Source organism: Pseudophryne corroboree, chromosome 4 (genome assembly GCF_028390025.1).
Source record: "Pseudophryne corroboree isolate aPseCor3 chromosome 4, aPseCor3.hap2, whole genome shotgun sequence".
Lineage (NCBI taxonomy): Eukaryota > Metazoa > Chordata > Amphibia > Anura > Myobatrachidae > Pseudophryne > Pseudophryne corroboree.
In genome coordinates, this window is record NC_086447.1 from 778,638,913 (window position 1) to 778,654,320 (window position 15,408).

General features: G+C 48.0%; 1 protein-coding gene across 2 annotated transcripts in view; it reads right to left on the bottom strand.

Annotated features, from left to right (window-relative positions):
* UTP25 (UTP25 small subunit processome component) overlaps positions 1–15,408 on the bottom strand; it is a 39,350-nt gene that overhangs the window by 14,121 nt on the left and 9,821 nt on the right. For both annotated transcript variants that reach the window (XM_063918292.1, XM_063918293.1), the window contains exons 5-8: positions 15,219–15,307; positions 14,371–14,766; positions 13,915–14,131; positions 13,041–13,243 (exon numbers count right to left, since the gene is read on the bottom strand). In XM_063918292.1, coding sequence (XP_063774362.1) covers positions 13,041–13,243; positions 13,915–14,131; positions 14,371–14,766; positions 15,219–15,307 — 905 coding nt within the window. The remainder of the gene's footprint in view (positions 1–13,040; positions 13,244–13,914; positions 14,132–14,370; positions 14,767–15,218; positions 15,308–15,408) is intronic.

A 15,408-nucleotide genomic window follows, 5' to 3' on the forward strand; every position in this document is an offset into this window, starting at 1 on the left:
CTCCTCGTCTCTGCATGCAGACCCCGGAGTGCAATGAGTCCTCATCCTCCGACGAGTCCTCATCTGAAACATATGTAGGCTGTGAAGATGTTGTTTCAAGTCTATGTGATTTACTTACTACCGGCCTTTCAGACCATTTCTGTTGAGAGGCTGCCGATTCGTGTACTGGATGTGATAAACCCCAGGTGGAATGTTGCATGTAAGGGTTAATAGGGAAACCTATCCCTGGTATAGGAGCTGGCATTATCCACTCAGCTATACTGGATAATGTCTGTGCAAAAGCGAAAACAATTTGCACATAATCCATTTTGAACCAGATCCTGAGAGGTTAACCCAGCTTTGCAAGACAAACATGACATGAGTGTTGGTGCTGCTGTGGAGAGTGGCCCTCATCCCGAGTTGATCGCTCGCTAGCTACTTTTAGCAGCCGTGCAAACGCATAGTCGCCGCCCACGGGGGAGTGTATTTTCGCTTTGCAAGTGTGCGAACGCCTGTGCAGCCGAGCGGGTACAAACACATTTTGTGCAGAACAAGACCAGCCCTGTAGTTACTTATTCTGTGCGATGATTGCAGCGACAAAGGTCCCGGAATTGACATCAGATACCCGCCCTGCAAACGCCTGGACACGCCTGCGTTTTTCCAAACACTCCCTGAAAACAGTCAGTTGACACCCATGAACTCCCACTTCCTGTCAATCTCCTTGCGATCGGCTGTGCAAATGGAATCGTCGCTATAAGCAGTGCAAAACAACTAAGCTCCTTGGACCCGTATGCCGCGCGTGCGTATTGCGCCCCATACGCATGCGTAGTTTTGCTGTTTTTTTTAAATGATCACTACGCAGTGAACATCAGCAGCTAGCAATCAACTCGGAATGACCCCCAGTGTATCCTCCTCACCCTTGCCTCTCTTAGACATGATAAATAAATCACACACCTTCACAGTGTTAACTACACAAAATTGTGACTGCAATCACTTTAAAATTTGTAAAGTGACTTTCAATCCGATTCCTCCTTGCTTTGCACCAGCATTGAGGATTGGAATACACAGAAAATAGTAAAGTCAGCAATCACACTAGCAATCAGTCACAGGTTATACATTAGTATAATAAGCAATTTGAGCACATAATCAACTACAGATACATTTCAAGTCTGTAAGAGAAAATAAGATTTTACTTACCGGTAAATCTATTTCTCGTAGTCCGTAGAGGATGCTGGGGACTCCGTAAGGACCATGGGGATAGACGGGCTCCGCAGGAGACATGGGCACTTTAAGAAAGAATTTAGTTCCTGGTGTGCACTGGCTCCTCCCTCTATGCCCCTCCTCCAGACCTCAGTTAGAGAAACTATGCCCAGAGGAGATGGACAGTACAAGGAAAGGATTTTGTTAATCCAAGGGCAAGATTCATACCAGCCACACCAATCACACCGTATAACTTGTGATAACTACCCAGTTAACAGTATGAAAGCAACATATCATCAGTGCAAGACGGATGCAACTATAACGTAACCCTTATTGGAGCAATAACTATATACAAGTATTGCAGAAGAAGTCCGCACTTGGGACGGGCGCCCAGCATCCTCTACGGACTACGAGAAATAGATTTACAGGTAAGAAAAATCTTATTTTCTCTAACGTCCTAGAGGATGCTGGGGACTCCGTAAGGACCATGGGGATTATACCAAAGCTCCCAAACGGGCGGGAGAGTGCGAATGACTCTGCAGCACCGATTGAGCAAACATGAGGTCCTCCTCAGCCAGGGTATCAAACCTATAGAATTTTGCAAAAGTGTTTGAACCCGACCAAGTAGCAGCTCGACACAGCTGTACTGCCGAGACCCCCCGGGAAGCCGCCCAAGAAGAGCCCACCTTCCTAGTGGAATGGGCCTTGACCGATTTTGGTAACGGCAATCCAGCCGTAGAATGCGCTTGCTGAATCGTGTTACAAATTCAGCGAGCAATAGTTTGCTTTGAAGCAGGGGCACCAATCTTGTTGGATGCATACAGGACAAACAGCGCTTCAGTTTTCCTGACTCTAGCCGTTCTGGCCACGTAAATTTTCAAAGCCCTGAACACATCAAGTAACTCGGAATCCTCCAAGTCACGTGTAGCCACAGGCACCACAATAGGTTGGTTCATATGAAAAGATGATACCACTTTCGGCAGAAATTGTGAACGGGTCCGCAATTCTGCTCTATCCATATGGAAAATAAGAATTTACTTACCGATAATTCTATTTCTCGTAGTCCGTAGTGGATGCTGGCACTTCCGTAAGGACCATGGGGATAGCGGCTCCGCAGGAGACTGGGCACAAAAGTAAAAGCTTTAGACTAGCTGGTGTGCACTGGCTCCCTCCCCCCATGACCCTCCTCCAAGCCTCAGTTAGGATACTGTGCCCGGACGAGCGTACATAATAAGGAAGGATTTTGAATCCCGGGTAAGACTCATACCAGCCACACCAATCACACCGTACAACCTGTGATCTGAACCCAGTTAACAGTATGATAAACGTAGGAGCCACTGAAAAGATGGCTCACAACAATAAACAACCCGATTTTTTTGTAACAATAACTATATACAAGTATTGCAGACAATCCGCACTTGGGATGGGCGCCCAGCATCCACTACGGACTACGAGAAATAGAATTAACGGTAAGTAAATTCTTATTTTCTCTGACGTCCTAGTGGATGCTGGGACTTCCGTAAGGACCATGGGGATTATACCAAAGCTCCCAAACGGGCGGGAGAGTGCGGATGACTCTGCAGCACCGAATGAGAGAACTCAAGGTCCTCCTCAGCCAGGGTATCAAATTTGTAGAATTTAGCAAACGTGTTTGCCCCTGACCAAGTAGCTGCTCGGCAAAGTTGTAAAGCCGAGACCCCTCGGGCAGCCGCCCAAGATGAGCCCACCTTCCTTGTGGAATGGGCTTTAACAGATTTTGGCTGTGGCAGGCCTGCCACAGAATGTGCAAGCTGAATTGTATTACAAATCCAACGAGCAATCGTCTGCTTAGAAGCAGGAGCACCCAGCTTGTTGGGTGCATACAGTATAAACAGCGAGTCAGATTTTCTGACTCCAGCCGTCCTGGAAACATATATTTTCAGGGCCTTGACTACGTCCAGCAACTTGGAGTCCTCCAAGTCCCTAGTAGCCGCAGGTACCACAATAGGTTGGTTCATGTGAAACGCTGAAACCACCTTAGGGAGAAATTGAGGACGAGTCCTCAATTCCGCCCTATCCGAATGAAATATCAGGTAAGGGCTTTTATAGGATAAAGCCGCCAATTCTGATACGCGCCTGGCTGAAGCCAGGGCTAACAGCATTACCACTTTCCATGTGAGATATTTTAAATCCACTGTGGCAAGTGGTTCGAACCAATGTGATTTTAGGAATCCCAAAACCACATTGAGATCCCAGGGTGCCACTGGAGGCACAAAGGGAGGCTGTATATGCAGTACCCCCTTTACAAAAGTCTGGACTTCAGGAACTTAAGCCAGTTCCTTCTGGAAGAAGATCGACAGGGCCGAAATTTGAACCTTAATGGATCCTAATTTTAGGCCCATAGACAATCCTGCTTGCAGGAAATGCAGGAAACGACCCAGTTGAAATTCCTCTGTAGGGGCCTTCTTGGCCTCACACCACGCAACATATTTCCGCCAAATGCGGTGATAATGTTTTGCGGTTACATCCTTCCTGGCTTTGATCAGGGTAGGGATGACTTCATCTGGAATGCCTTTTTCCTTCAGGATCCGGCGTTCAACCACCATGCCGTCAAACGCAGCCGCGTTAAGTCTTGGAACAGGCAAGGTCCCTGCTGAATCAGGTCCTTTCTTAGAGTTAGAGGCCATGGGTCCTCCGTGAGCATCTCTTGCAGCTCCGGGTACCAAGTTCTTCTTGGCCAATCCGGAGCCACGAGTATAGTTCTTACTCCTCTCCTTCTTATGATTCTCAGTACTTTTGGTATGAGAGGCAGAGGAGGGAACACATACACCGACTGGAACACCCACGGTGTTACCAGAGCGTCCACCGCTATTGCCTGAGGGTCCCTTGACCTGGCGCAATATCTGTCCAGTTTCTTGTTGAGACGGGACGCCCTCATGTCCACCTTTGTTTTTTTCCAACGGTTTACAATCACTTGGAAGACTTCTGGATGAAGTCCCCACTCCCCCGGGTGGAGGTCTTGTCTGCTGAGGAAGTCTGCTTCCCAGTTGTCCACTCCCGGAATGAACACTGCTGACAGTGCTATCACATGATTTTCCGCCCAGCGGAGAATCCTTGCAGCTTCTGCCATTGCCCTCCTGCTTCTTGTGCCGCCCTGTCTGTTTACGTGGGCGACAGCCGTGATGTTGTCCGACTGGATCAATACCGGTTGACCCTGAAGCAGAGGCCTTGCTTGACTTAGGGCATTGTAAATGGCCCTTAGTTCTAGGATATTTATTGGAGATAGGGTTATCCGCTGATGCATCTGAAGATGCGATCCGGACCATTTGTCCAGCAGATCCCACTGAAAAGTTCTTGCATGGAATCTTCCGAATGGAATCGCTTCGTAAGAAGCCACCATTTTTCCCAGGACTCTCGTGCATTGATGCACTGACACTTGTCCTGGTTTTAGGAGGTTCCTGACTAGCTCGGATAACTCCCTGGCCTTCTCCTCCGGGAGAAAAACCTTTTTCTGGACTGTGTCCAGAATCATCCCTAGGAACAGTAGACGTGTTGTTGGAATCGGCTGTGATTTTGGGATATTTAGAATCCACCCGTGCTGACGTAGCACTACCTGAGATAGTGCTACTCCGACCTCTAACTGTTCCCTGGACCTTGCCCTTATCAGGAGATCGTCCAAGTAAGGGATAATTAATACGCCTTCTCTTCGAAGAAGAATCATCATTTCGGCCATTACCTTGGTAAAGACCCGTGGTGCCGTGGACAATCCAAACGGCAGCGTCTGAAACTGATAATGACAGTTTTGTATCACAAACCTGAGGTACCCTTGGTGAGAAGGGTAGATTGGGACATGGAGATAAGCATCCTTGATGTCTAGAGATACCATATAGTCCCCTTCTTCCAGGTTCGCTATCACTGCTCTGAGTGACTCCATCTTGAATTTGAACCTTTTTATGTAAGTGTTCAAAGATTTTAGATTTAAAATTGGTCTCACCGAGCCGTCCGGCTTCGGTACCACAAACAGCGTGGAATAATACCCCTTTCCCTGTTGTAGGAGGGGTACCTTGATTATCACCTGCTGGGAATACAGCTTGTGAATAGCTTCCAATACTGCCTCCCTGTCGGAGGGAGACGTTGGTAGAGCAGACTTCAGGAACCGGCGAGGGGGAGACGTCTCGAATTCCAATTTGTACCCCTGTGATACTACCTGCAGGATCCAGGGGTCCACTTGCGAGTGAGCCCACTGCGCGCTGAATTTCTTGAGACGACCCCCCACCGTGCCTGAGTCCGCATGTAGAGCCCCAGCGTCATGCTGAAGACTTGGCAGAAGCGGGGGAGGGCTTCTGCTCCTGGGAAGAGGCTGCCTGGTGTAGTCTTTTTCCCCTTCCTCTGCCCCGGGGCAGAAATGAGCGGCCTTTTTCCCGCTTGCCCTTATAGGGACGAAAGGACCGAGTTTGAAAAGACGGTGTCTTTTTCTGCTGAGAGGTGACCTGGGGTAAAAAGGTGGATTTTCCAGCCGTTGCCACCAGGTCCGATAGACCGACCCCAAATAACTCCTCCCCTTTATACGGCAATACTTCCATATGTCGTTTGGAATCCGCATCACCTGACCACTGTCGCGTCCATAACGTTCTTCTGGCAGAAATGGACATCGCACTCACTCTAGATGCCAGGGTGCAAATATCCCTCTGTGCATCTCGCATATATAGTAATGCATCCTTTAAATGCTCTATAGTTAATAATATACTGTCCCTATCCAGGGTATCAATATTTTCAGTCAGGGAATCCGACCAAGCCACTCCAGCGCTGCACATCCAGGCTGAGGCGATTGCTGGTCGCAGTATAACACCGGTATGTGTGTATATACCTTTTAGGATATTTTCCAGCCTTCCATCAGCTGGTTCCTTGAGGGCGGCCGTATCAGGAGACGGTAACGCCACTTGTTTTGATAAGCGTGTGAGCGCCTTATCTACCCTAGGGGGTGTTTCCCAACGTGCCCTAACCTCTGGCGGGAAAGGGTATAGTGCCAATAATTTATTAGAAATCAGCAGTTTTTTATCGGGGGAAACCCACGCTTTATCACACACCTCATTTAATTCATCTGATTTATTTTCCTCCTCATACATGTCGACACAATCGTACCGACACCCAGCACACACACAGGGAATGCTCTGATAGAGGACAGGACCCCACGAGCCCTTTGGGGAGACAGAGGGAGAGTTTGCCAGCACACACCAGAGCGCTATATATATACAGGGATAACCTTATATAAGTGTTTCTCCCTTTATAGCTGTTTATATTTGCTGCCAATAGTGCCCCCCCTCTCTTGTTTTACCGTGATTCTTGTAGCAGGACTGCAGGGGAGAGTCAGGGAGCCGTCCTTCCAGCGGAGGTGTGAAAGAAAATGGCGCTTGTGTGCTGAGGAGAAAGGCTCCGCCCCCTTCACGGCGGTCTTTTCTCCCGCTTTTTTCAGGAAAACTGGCAGGGGTTAAATGCATCCATATAGCCCAGGAGCTATATGTGATGCATTTCTTTAGCCATATAAGGTTTTTATAGTGTTTTATTGCATCTCAGGGCGCTCCCCCCCAGCGCCCTGCACCCTCAGTGACCGGAGTGTGAAGTGTGCTGAGAGCAATGGCGCACAGCTGCAGTGCTGTGCGCTACCTTATTTGAAGACAGGAACGTCTTCTGCCGCCGCTTTCTCCGGACCTCTTCGCTCTTCTGGCTCTGTAAGGGGGCCGGCGGCGCGGCTCCGGGACCCATCCAGGCTGAACCTGTGATCGTCCCTCTGGAGCTAATGTCCAGTAGCCAAGAAGCCCAATCCACTCTGCACGCAGGTGAGTTCGCTTCTTCTCCCCTTAGTCCCACAATGCAGTGAGCCTGTTGCCAGCAGGACTCACTGAAAATAAAAAACCTATTTAAACTTTTACTTCTAAGCAGCTCAGGAGAGCCACCTAGCCTGCACCCTTCTCGTTCGGGCACAAAAATCTAACTGAGGCTTGGAGGAGGGTCATGGGGGGAGGAGCCAGTGCACACCAGCTAGTCTAAAGCTTTTACTTTTGTGCCCAGTCTCCTGCGGAGCCGCTATCCCCATGGTCCTTACGGAAGTCCCAGCATCCACTAGGACGTCAGAGAAAACCAGATAGGGGCTTTTATGTGACAAAGCCGCTAATTCTGACACATGTTTAGCCGAAGCCAAGGCTAATAACATGACCACCTTCCACGTGAGATATTTTAACTCCGCCGTTTTAAGTGGTTCAAACCAGTGTGACTTTAGGAAACTTAACACCACGTTAAGATCCCAAGGTGCCACCGGAGGCACAAAAGGAGGCTGGATACGCAGCACTCCTTTTACAAACGTCTGAACTTCTGGTAGAGAAGCCAACTCTTTTTGAAAGAAAATGGATAGGGCCGAAATCTGAACCTCAATGGAGCCTAAATTTTAGGCCCAAATTCACTCCAGTTTGTAGGAAGTGAAGGAAACGGCCCAGATGGAATTCTTCTGCAGGAGCATTCCTGGCCTCACACCAAGAAACATATTTTCGCCATATACGGTGATAATGTTAAGATGTCACGTCCTTCCTAGCCTTTATCAGCGTAGGAATGACCTCATCCGGAATGCCTTTTTCCGCTAGGATCTGGCGTTCAACCGCCATGCCGTCAAACGCAGCCGCGGTGAGTCTTGGAACAGACATGGGCCCTGTTGCAACAGGTCCTGCCTTAGATGAAGAGGCCACGGATTTTCTGTAAGCATTTCCTGCAGATCCGGATACCAGATCCTTCGTGGCCAATCTGGAACAATGAGGATTGTTCTCACTCCTCCTTTTTCTTATTATTCTCAACCCTTGGGTATGAGAGGAAGAGGAGGAAATACATAGACTGACTGGAACACCCACGGTGTCACTAGGGCGTCTACCGCTACTGCCTGAGGGTCTCTTGACCAGGCGCAATAACTCTGCAGCTTTTTGTTGAGGCGGGACGCCATCCTGTCTGTCTGTGGCAGTCCCCACCGAACTGCAATCTGTGCCAAGACTTCCTGATGAAGTCTCCACTCTCCAGGACGTATGTCTGGTGAGGAAGCCTGCTTCCCAGTTGTTCACTTCCGGAATGAACACTGTTGACAGTGCTCTTACATGATTCTCCGCCCAGCGAAGAATTCTGGTGGCTTTCGCCATCGCCACTCTGCTCCTTGTGCCGCCTTGGCGGTTTACATGAGCTACTGCGGTGACGTTGTCTGACTGGATCAGAACCGGTTGGTCGCGAAGAAAGGTATCCGCTCGACGTAGGGCGTTGTATATGGCCCTTAGTTCCAATATGTTGATGTGAAGACAAGTCTCTTGACTTGACCAAAGACCTTGGAAATTTCTTTCCTGTGTGACTGCTCCCCAGTCTCGGAGGCTCGCGTCCGTGGTCACCAGGATCTAGTCCTGAATGCCGAATCTGCGGCCCTCTAGAAGGTGAGCACTCTACAGCCACCACAGGAGAGATACCCTGGCCCTGGGGAATAGGGTGATCAACTGATAAATCTGTAGATGTGACCCGGACCACTTGTCCAGTAGGTCCCATTGGAAAGTCCTCGCATGGAACCTGCTGAAGGGAATGTTTTTCCCAGGACTCGAGTGCAGTGATGCACGGACACCTGTCTTGGTTTCAATAGGTCCCTGACTAGAGTCATGAGTTCCTGGGCCTTCTCTATCTGAAGGTAAACCCATTTCTGGTCTGTATCCAGAATCATACCCAAGAAGGGCAGACGAGTTATAGGAACCAACTGTGACCTCGGGAAATTGAGAATCCAGCCGTGTTACTGTGACACCTTCAGCGAAAGTGACACGCTGTTCAACAACTGCTCTTTTGATCTCGCCCTTATTAGGAGATCGTCCAAGTATGGGACAACTGTGACTCCTTGCTTGCGTAGGAGCACCATTATTTCCGCCAATTACCCTGAAATTGGTCATGACAATCCTGTACCGCAATGGTCAGGTACGCCTGATGGGGTGGATAAATGGGAACATGAAGGTATGCAGCCTTTATATTTAGATACACCATCAAATCCCCCCCTTCCAGGCTGGCGATAATCGCTCTGGGCAATTACACTTTAAATTTGAACCTTTTCCCGTATAGATTCAGAGATTTTAATTTTAAAAATAGGTCTGACCGAACCGTACGGTTTCGGGACTACAGCCAAGGTTGAGTCATATCGCCTTCCTTGTTGCAGGAGGGGAACCTTGAGCACCACCTGTTGGAGATACAATGTGTGAATTGTATTTAATATGATCTCCCTTCCTGGGGGAGAAGCCGGTAGGTCCGATAAGGAAAAACCGGCGAGGAGGCACCTTTCGAATTCCAGCTTGTAACCCTGAGAAACAATTTTTTATTGCCCCGGGAACCACCTGTGAGTGATCTCAGATGTGGCTGAAGAGTCGAAGACGTGCTCCCACTGGGGCAGACTACCTTAACGGAGCTCCAGCGTCATGCGTTGGATGCAGTAGAGGCCGGGGAGGACTTCTGTTCCTGGGAACTAGCTGTGCCCTGTACCCTTACCTCTGGTAAGAAAGGACGCTCCTCGTACTTTCTTGTTATTCTGCGACCGAAAGGACTGCATTTGATAATGTCGTGCTTTCTTAGGCTGTGAGGGAATATAAGGCAAAAGATCAGAATTACCAGCTATAGCTGTGGAGACCAGGTCCGAGAGCCCTTCTCCACACAATTCCTCAGCCTTGTAAGGTAAACCTTCCATATGCCTCTTTTAGTCGGCATCACCTGTCCATTGCATGTTCCACAGGACACTTTTAGCAGAAATCGACATAGCGTTGACTCTAGAACCCAGTAGACTAATGTCTCTTTGGGCATGTTTTTTATATATATATATATATATATATATATATATATATATGACAGCATCTTTTAGATATATATATATATACACATATACATATACTAGGGTCAATACCATGGTATCCTTATCTAGGGTTTCAATCTCCGCTGATAAGGTATCTGTCCACGCTGCTACAGCGCTATAAACCCATGCCGACACAATCGCCGGTCTGAGTAGTGTACCAGAATGTGTGTAAATGGACTTCAAAGTACTTTTACTGCAAGCTATCTGCAGGATCCCTGAGGATAGCTGTTAAGTCAGCGCTACCTTTTGGGTAAACGTGACCAAGCTTTGTCCACCCTAGGGGAAGATTCCCATCGTATCCTGGCCCTAGTAGGGAAAGGATACTCCCTGAGAATTCTTTTTGGGAAGCTGCAGCTTCTTGTCTGGAGATTCCCGCTCTTTTTCTTCATGAGAGGAGGGAAATTTACCTCAGCTTTCTTCCCCTTAAACATGTGTACCCTCGTGTCAGGGACAGATGAGTCATCAGTGATATGCAAAACATCTTTTATTACAATAATCATATATTGAATACTTTTCTGCCAGTTTTGGCTGTAACTTTGCATTATCGTAGTCGACACTGGAGTCAGACTCCGTGTCGATATCAGTGTCTATTATTTTGGATAGTGAGCATTGTGAGACTCTGAAGGTCTCTGCGACATAGGGATAGACCTGTGTAGATTCACTGTCTGTTCTCTAATCTTTTGTGCAATAAATTTACCTCAGCACTTTATTTCACATATCCAATCAGGTGTCGGCGTTGTCGACGGAGACACCACTCACACACACATTTGCTCCATCTCCTCCTTAGGAGAGCCTTTTACCTCAGACACACACGTACCGACACACCACACACTTAGGGAATGCTCATCTGGAGATAATTCCCCCACAAGGCCCTTTGGAGAGACAGAGAGAGAGTATGCCAGCACACACCCCAGCGCTAAATGACCCAGGAAAAAACACAGCAATTTAATGTTTACCCAGTAGCGCTGTTATTATCTGCGCCGAATTATGTGCCCCCCCTCTTCTTTAAAACCCTCTCTTCTACCGTGGTATAAGCAGGGGAGAGTCCGGGGAGCTTCCTCTCAGCGGTGCTGTGGAGAAAAACATGGCGCTGGTGAGTGCTGAGGGAGAAGCCCCGCCCCCTCGACGGCGGGCTTCTGTCCCGCTAAAAGTGTAAAATTGGCGGGGGCTCATGCATATATACAGTGTCCAGCTGTATATATGCTCCTTTTGCCAAATAAGAGGTTTATATTGCTGCCCAGGGCGCGCGCGCCCCCCCCCCCCCCCCCTGCGCCCTTACAGTGACCGGAGTATGTGAGGTGTGTGGGAGCAATGGCGCACAGCTGCAGTGCTGTGCGTTACCTCAGTGAAGATCATGAAGTCTTCTGCCGCCTCTGAAGTCTTCTTTTCTTCTCATACTCACCCGGCTTCTATCTTCCGGCTCTGCGAGGGGGACGGCGGCGCGGCTCCGGGACGGACGGCGAGGGTGAGATCCTGCGTACCAATCCCTCTGGAGCTAATGGTGTCCAGTAGCCTAAGAAGCAGGACCTAGCTTCAGAGAGTAGGGCTGCTTCTCTCCCCTCAGTCCCACGATGCAGGGAGTCTGTTGCCAGCAGAGCTCCCTGAAAATAAAAAACCCAACAAAATACTTTCTATCAGTAAACTCAGGAGAGCTCACTGAAAAGCACCCAGCTCCTCTGGGCAAAGTATCAAACTGAGGTCTGGAGGAGGGGCATAGAGGGAGGAGCCAGTGCACACCAGAAACTAAATTCTTTCTTAAAGTGCCCATGTCTCCTGCGGAGCCCGTCTATCCCCATGGTCCTTACGGAGTCCCCAGCATCCTCTAGGACATTAGAGAAACATATTACTGTATTACCTTATAGAGAAGTTTAAACGTATTCAGTCGTACAGCGAAAGAAAACAGCAGCAATAATTTACAGACTCATATGCATCAGGCACTTATCCAACTATTCGTACCAAAGGTAGACAGAGACTGTCAGGGAGACTTCACCCCGCTTCCAGGATCGATCAATACGTTAGTGAACGCTGAGTGGATCCAGACGCTATTAGTGTACACAATCGCCCCGTGAACCTACAGTGAACACAGACGCCCAAGTAAACACCGACGCACCAGTCATACAGCTGCCTATGCTGCGACTGGGTCTTTTTAGATACACTGCGTCTCAGACAGAAGCTGGAACTCAGTTCATGGCGGGAAACTCGGAGGAAACTGGTCATGAACCGGGGGGAGGGGCGACCAAGGGAGCGTCTTACTCCCCACTGCTGACATTCAACCCTAGGGATCACGGCCTCATAGTACCCCTGGAGCCTATGATCCCTGAGGCCTAGTGCTGGTGCACCCAAGGTGGTAGCCGCGACAGCGACTGTTCGGTAGTCTCCATCCCGAAACAGTGCGGCTGTGTCTCGCATTTCCCATACTAAGCGGAACCGATGCCTTACCTTCTCCCCGTGCTCTGGCCACAGCCTGGTAACGTCTGCTGGACTTGCTAGTACATCCTACACAGATGCCCGCTGAAACAGCACTGTACACGAGGGTAAGCGTTGTCACGACCCGGCAGGGAGTTGTTGGACAACTCTTTCCAAGGTACGTATAAGACGCTTTTTAGAAAGATTACTCAAGAAATATAGTAAGACTATAATAATAAAATAAAAAAGCTTATGGCTGCTAAAAACCAGCAGCCCATTGACCATGGTCCGGCTCTTGCCGCACCAAACAAAAAACTGAATTGCCTGAGCCAGGAGGCGGGGATATAGGAACGAGTCCGTTGCATTCTGGGTGACCGAAAGCTTTGATCGTTTGGTGCCAATACGCTGTCGCTACCTCATATCCCAATGTTATCCTGCGGATAACCTGTGGACCCTGAAGCAGAAATTATTCCTTACAAATACGGTTTACTTTTTCCGTCATCGATGACTTCCTGGGGACTTTAGTAACTAAAGAGCAAAGCAGAATGTTTATGTTACTGCTGCAGTAAATGCTTACCAGTACATGTTCCCAGTTCTGCATTAAATATATATCCGCTTGATCAATGATGAGAAGTTCTATAGAAGAAAGGAAATCAAAGTCTCTCTTTTTCTCTCCTTCACTACCAATGATGGTACGCAGCCCAAGTGGAGAAGCAATGATAATGTCCGAAGAGTAGAAAGGAGAGTAAAGTCTCATGATCTTCTGTAGAATGGCCAATCCTGTTAACCAGAGACAGCAAGAATTGCACAATGGTTAGCACTACTCTCAGGCCTGTTTCCCACCAGGGTCCAATCTGTGTGTGTTTGCAAGTCTTTTCTATAATTGTACGCGTTTCCTATGTGAGCTCAGTTTCCTCCCACAAAAACATGCTAGAACGTTAATGGGCTTCTAACATTTACAGTCCAGGACACTTTACAGATACCTTATGCTGGGTACACAACGGGCAAGCGACCGATATATATATTGGGAGTCGTTTGACCGGTGTATACAAATGATAGGTTTGTGAATGACGTTGAGTGCAGCACAGCCGATGACCGATATCGATGCATGCGGTTGTGTATACAGGCGGTTTGCCAACCACCCGTACACTTGCTGCGAGGACTGAAGTCAAAGCTGGGCAAGCAAATTCAAATGCCCACCCAGCTGTGATGTCAAGATGACACATCGGGTGGCCGATCGGTAAGTGTATGTGCTGACCTGGATCGGCCGATTGGTCACAGCGGGTCCACCGAAGTGTTGGCCAAGTGTGTACCCAGATTTAGATCAACTGAGGATTGATAAGTAAAACAGGTATGAAGTTTTATTGAAAAATACAGGGTGGCATTATAGCACAATAAAGTAGATAACGGAGAGAAACTGGGTACAACTGTGAGCTGACTTTCATCCTCACCTATCCTGAAATGGTCATCAATATTCCCGGCAAACATGGCTTCATAATCCTCAGGCCTTTTCAGGTTGGGGGGTTTATCCTCAGGCTCGGAACCAAACTCGTCTTTAAACCTTTTCTTGTTGCTCACTTCAACTTTCCGACCAGTGACCTCCATGAGGCTGATCATAATTTGTACTACCCGCAAGGCAGACTCTCGGAATGGCACAACAATGAGGACCTGTGGATGTTACAGAGAACTTTACTATATGTGCACATAGAGCATTTATTTACTTTTCTGTCCGTGCACCAAGGGGCATGTGTCCAGAAAGGGAAGTGGTGGCATTCCAGCACTGTGCTAAATACATGGAGTAGAGGTAACATATATACCTAGCTGTATCTGGTGATCTTCGTGTATTTAATTTTGTATAAAAGCAATGGAATACTTTTAAAACATAAAGTAGCAGGAAATAAAAATACCTTTGGTCTGGTCAGGCCCTGGTCTCGTAGGTCCTCTTCATCGAGCATGGCCTTCTCATCTCTTTTCTTGGCATTGTTGGTGAGGACCTGCGAGTTTGCTTTCAGCACATGATTGAGAGCATGGAGACAGTAGACATGTCTGATCTCTTCCCCTGATGCCATCCTGGCTGGATAAAACAAGTCTTTATAAGAACCCATAATGGTGAAAAGTTCTTTCTGTAGAGAGGTGAAGTTCTGATCACTTTGCCTTCTTAGGAAAGGACTGTTCAGTTTGGTCCAAGTGGAGTGCAGTGGCTTGTGGAGATGGAGCTTTTTAAGGTCAGTTTCTTTCTCCGATTTTAATGGACGAGCCTTTCCAAAGGTCGATGAAAACACCAACTGACCCAACGTAGACCACTGAGGTGATAAAGAGGAGAACTGTAACAATTCTACCATTGCACAGCAGCTTGAATCTTCAATACTGCAATGTATTATTAATGAACGTCAATCCAGACCTGTACTCTTAACCACACCAAATATAAAGCCTTAACATGGTCAAGAAAAATGAATCATAACACAACACTGCATGCACCACCTAAGACAAATCTATTGGGAGAGGGAGGGAGGGAGGAGGAGGAGGAGGAGGAGGGGGGGGGAGTTGCAGCGGCAAACACAACAGATTAGGTAAAAGTAAAATGTAACTTCCTAGCTACAAATAACAGTGCTACAGAAATTACTGCTACAGACAGCTTGCTAACACTGGCAGTACGTCGGAAATGTCTTTACTTTCATCTTCGTCTGGGTCAACTGAACAAGAAGTAGAGAGAGGAGGAAGGCACAGCCTAATGAGTGTAACAATTATGCTTTACCTTCAAAGAGACTGTTGTTTTAGAGTTGGTTGTAATCTGGTTAATGTCGTCCTCATCCAGTTCTTGGTCGATATGCTTCTTAAATGGATCTAAATCGGAAAAAAAGCGAAATGATTGTGGTTTGTTCCACAGATCAACTTACAGAGAATGCATGGCAGACTACAGTACAGCCCAAAAAAGAAAAAACAGT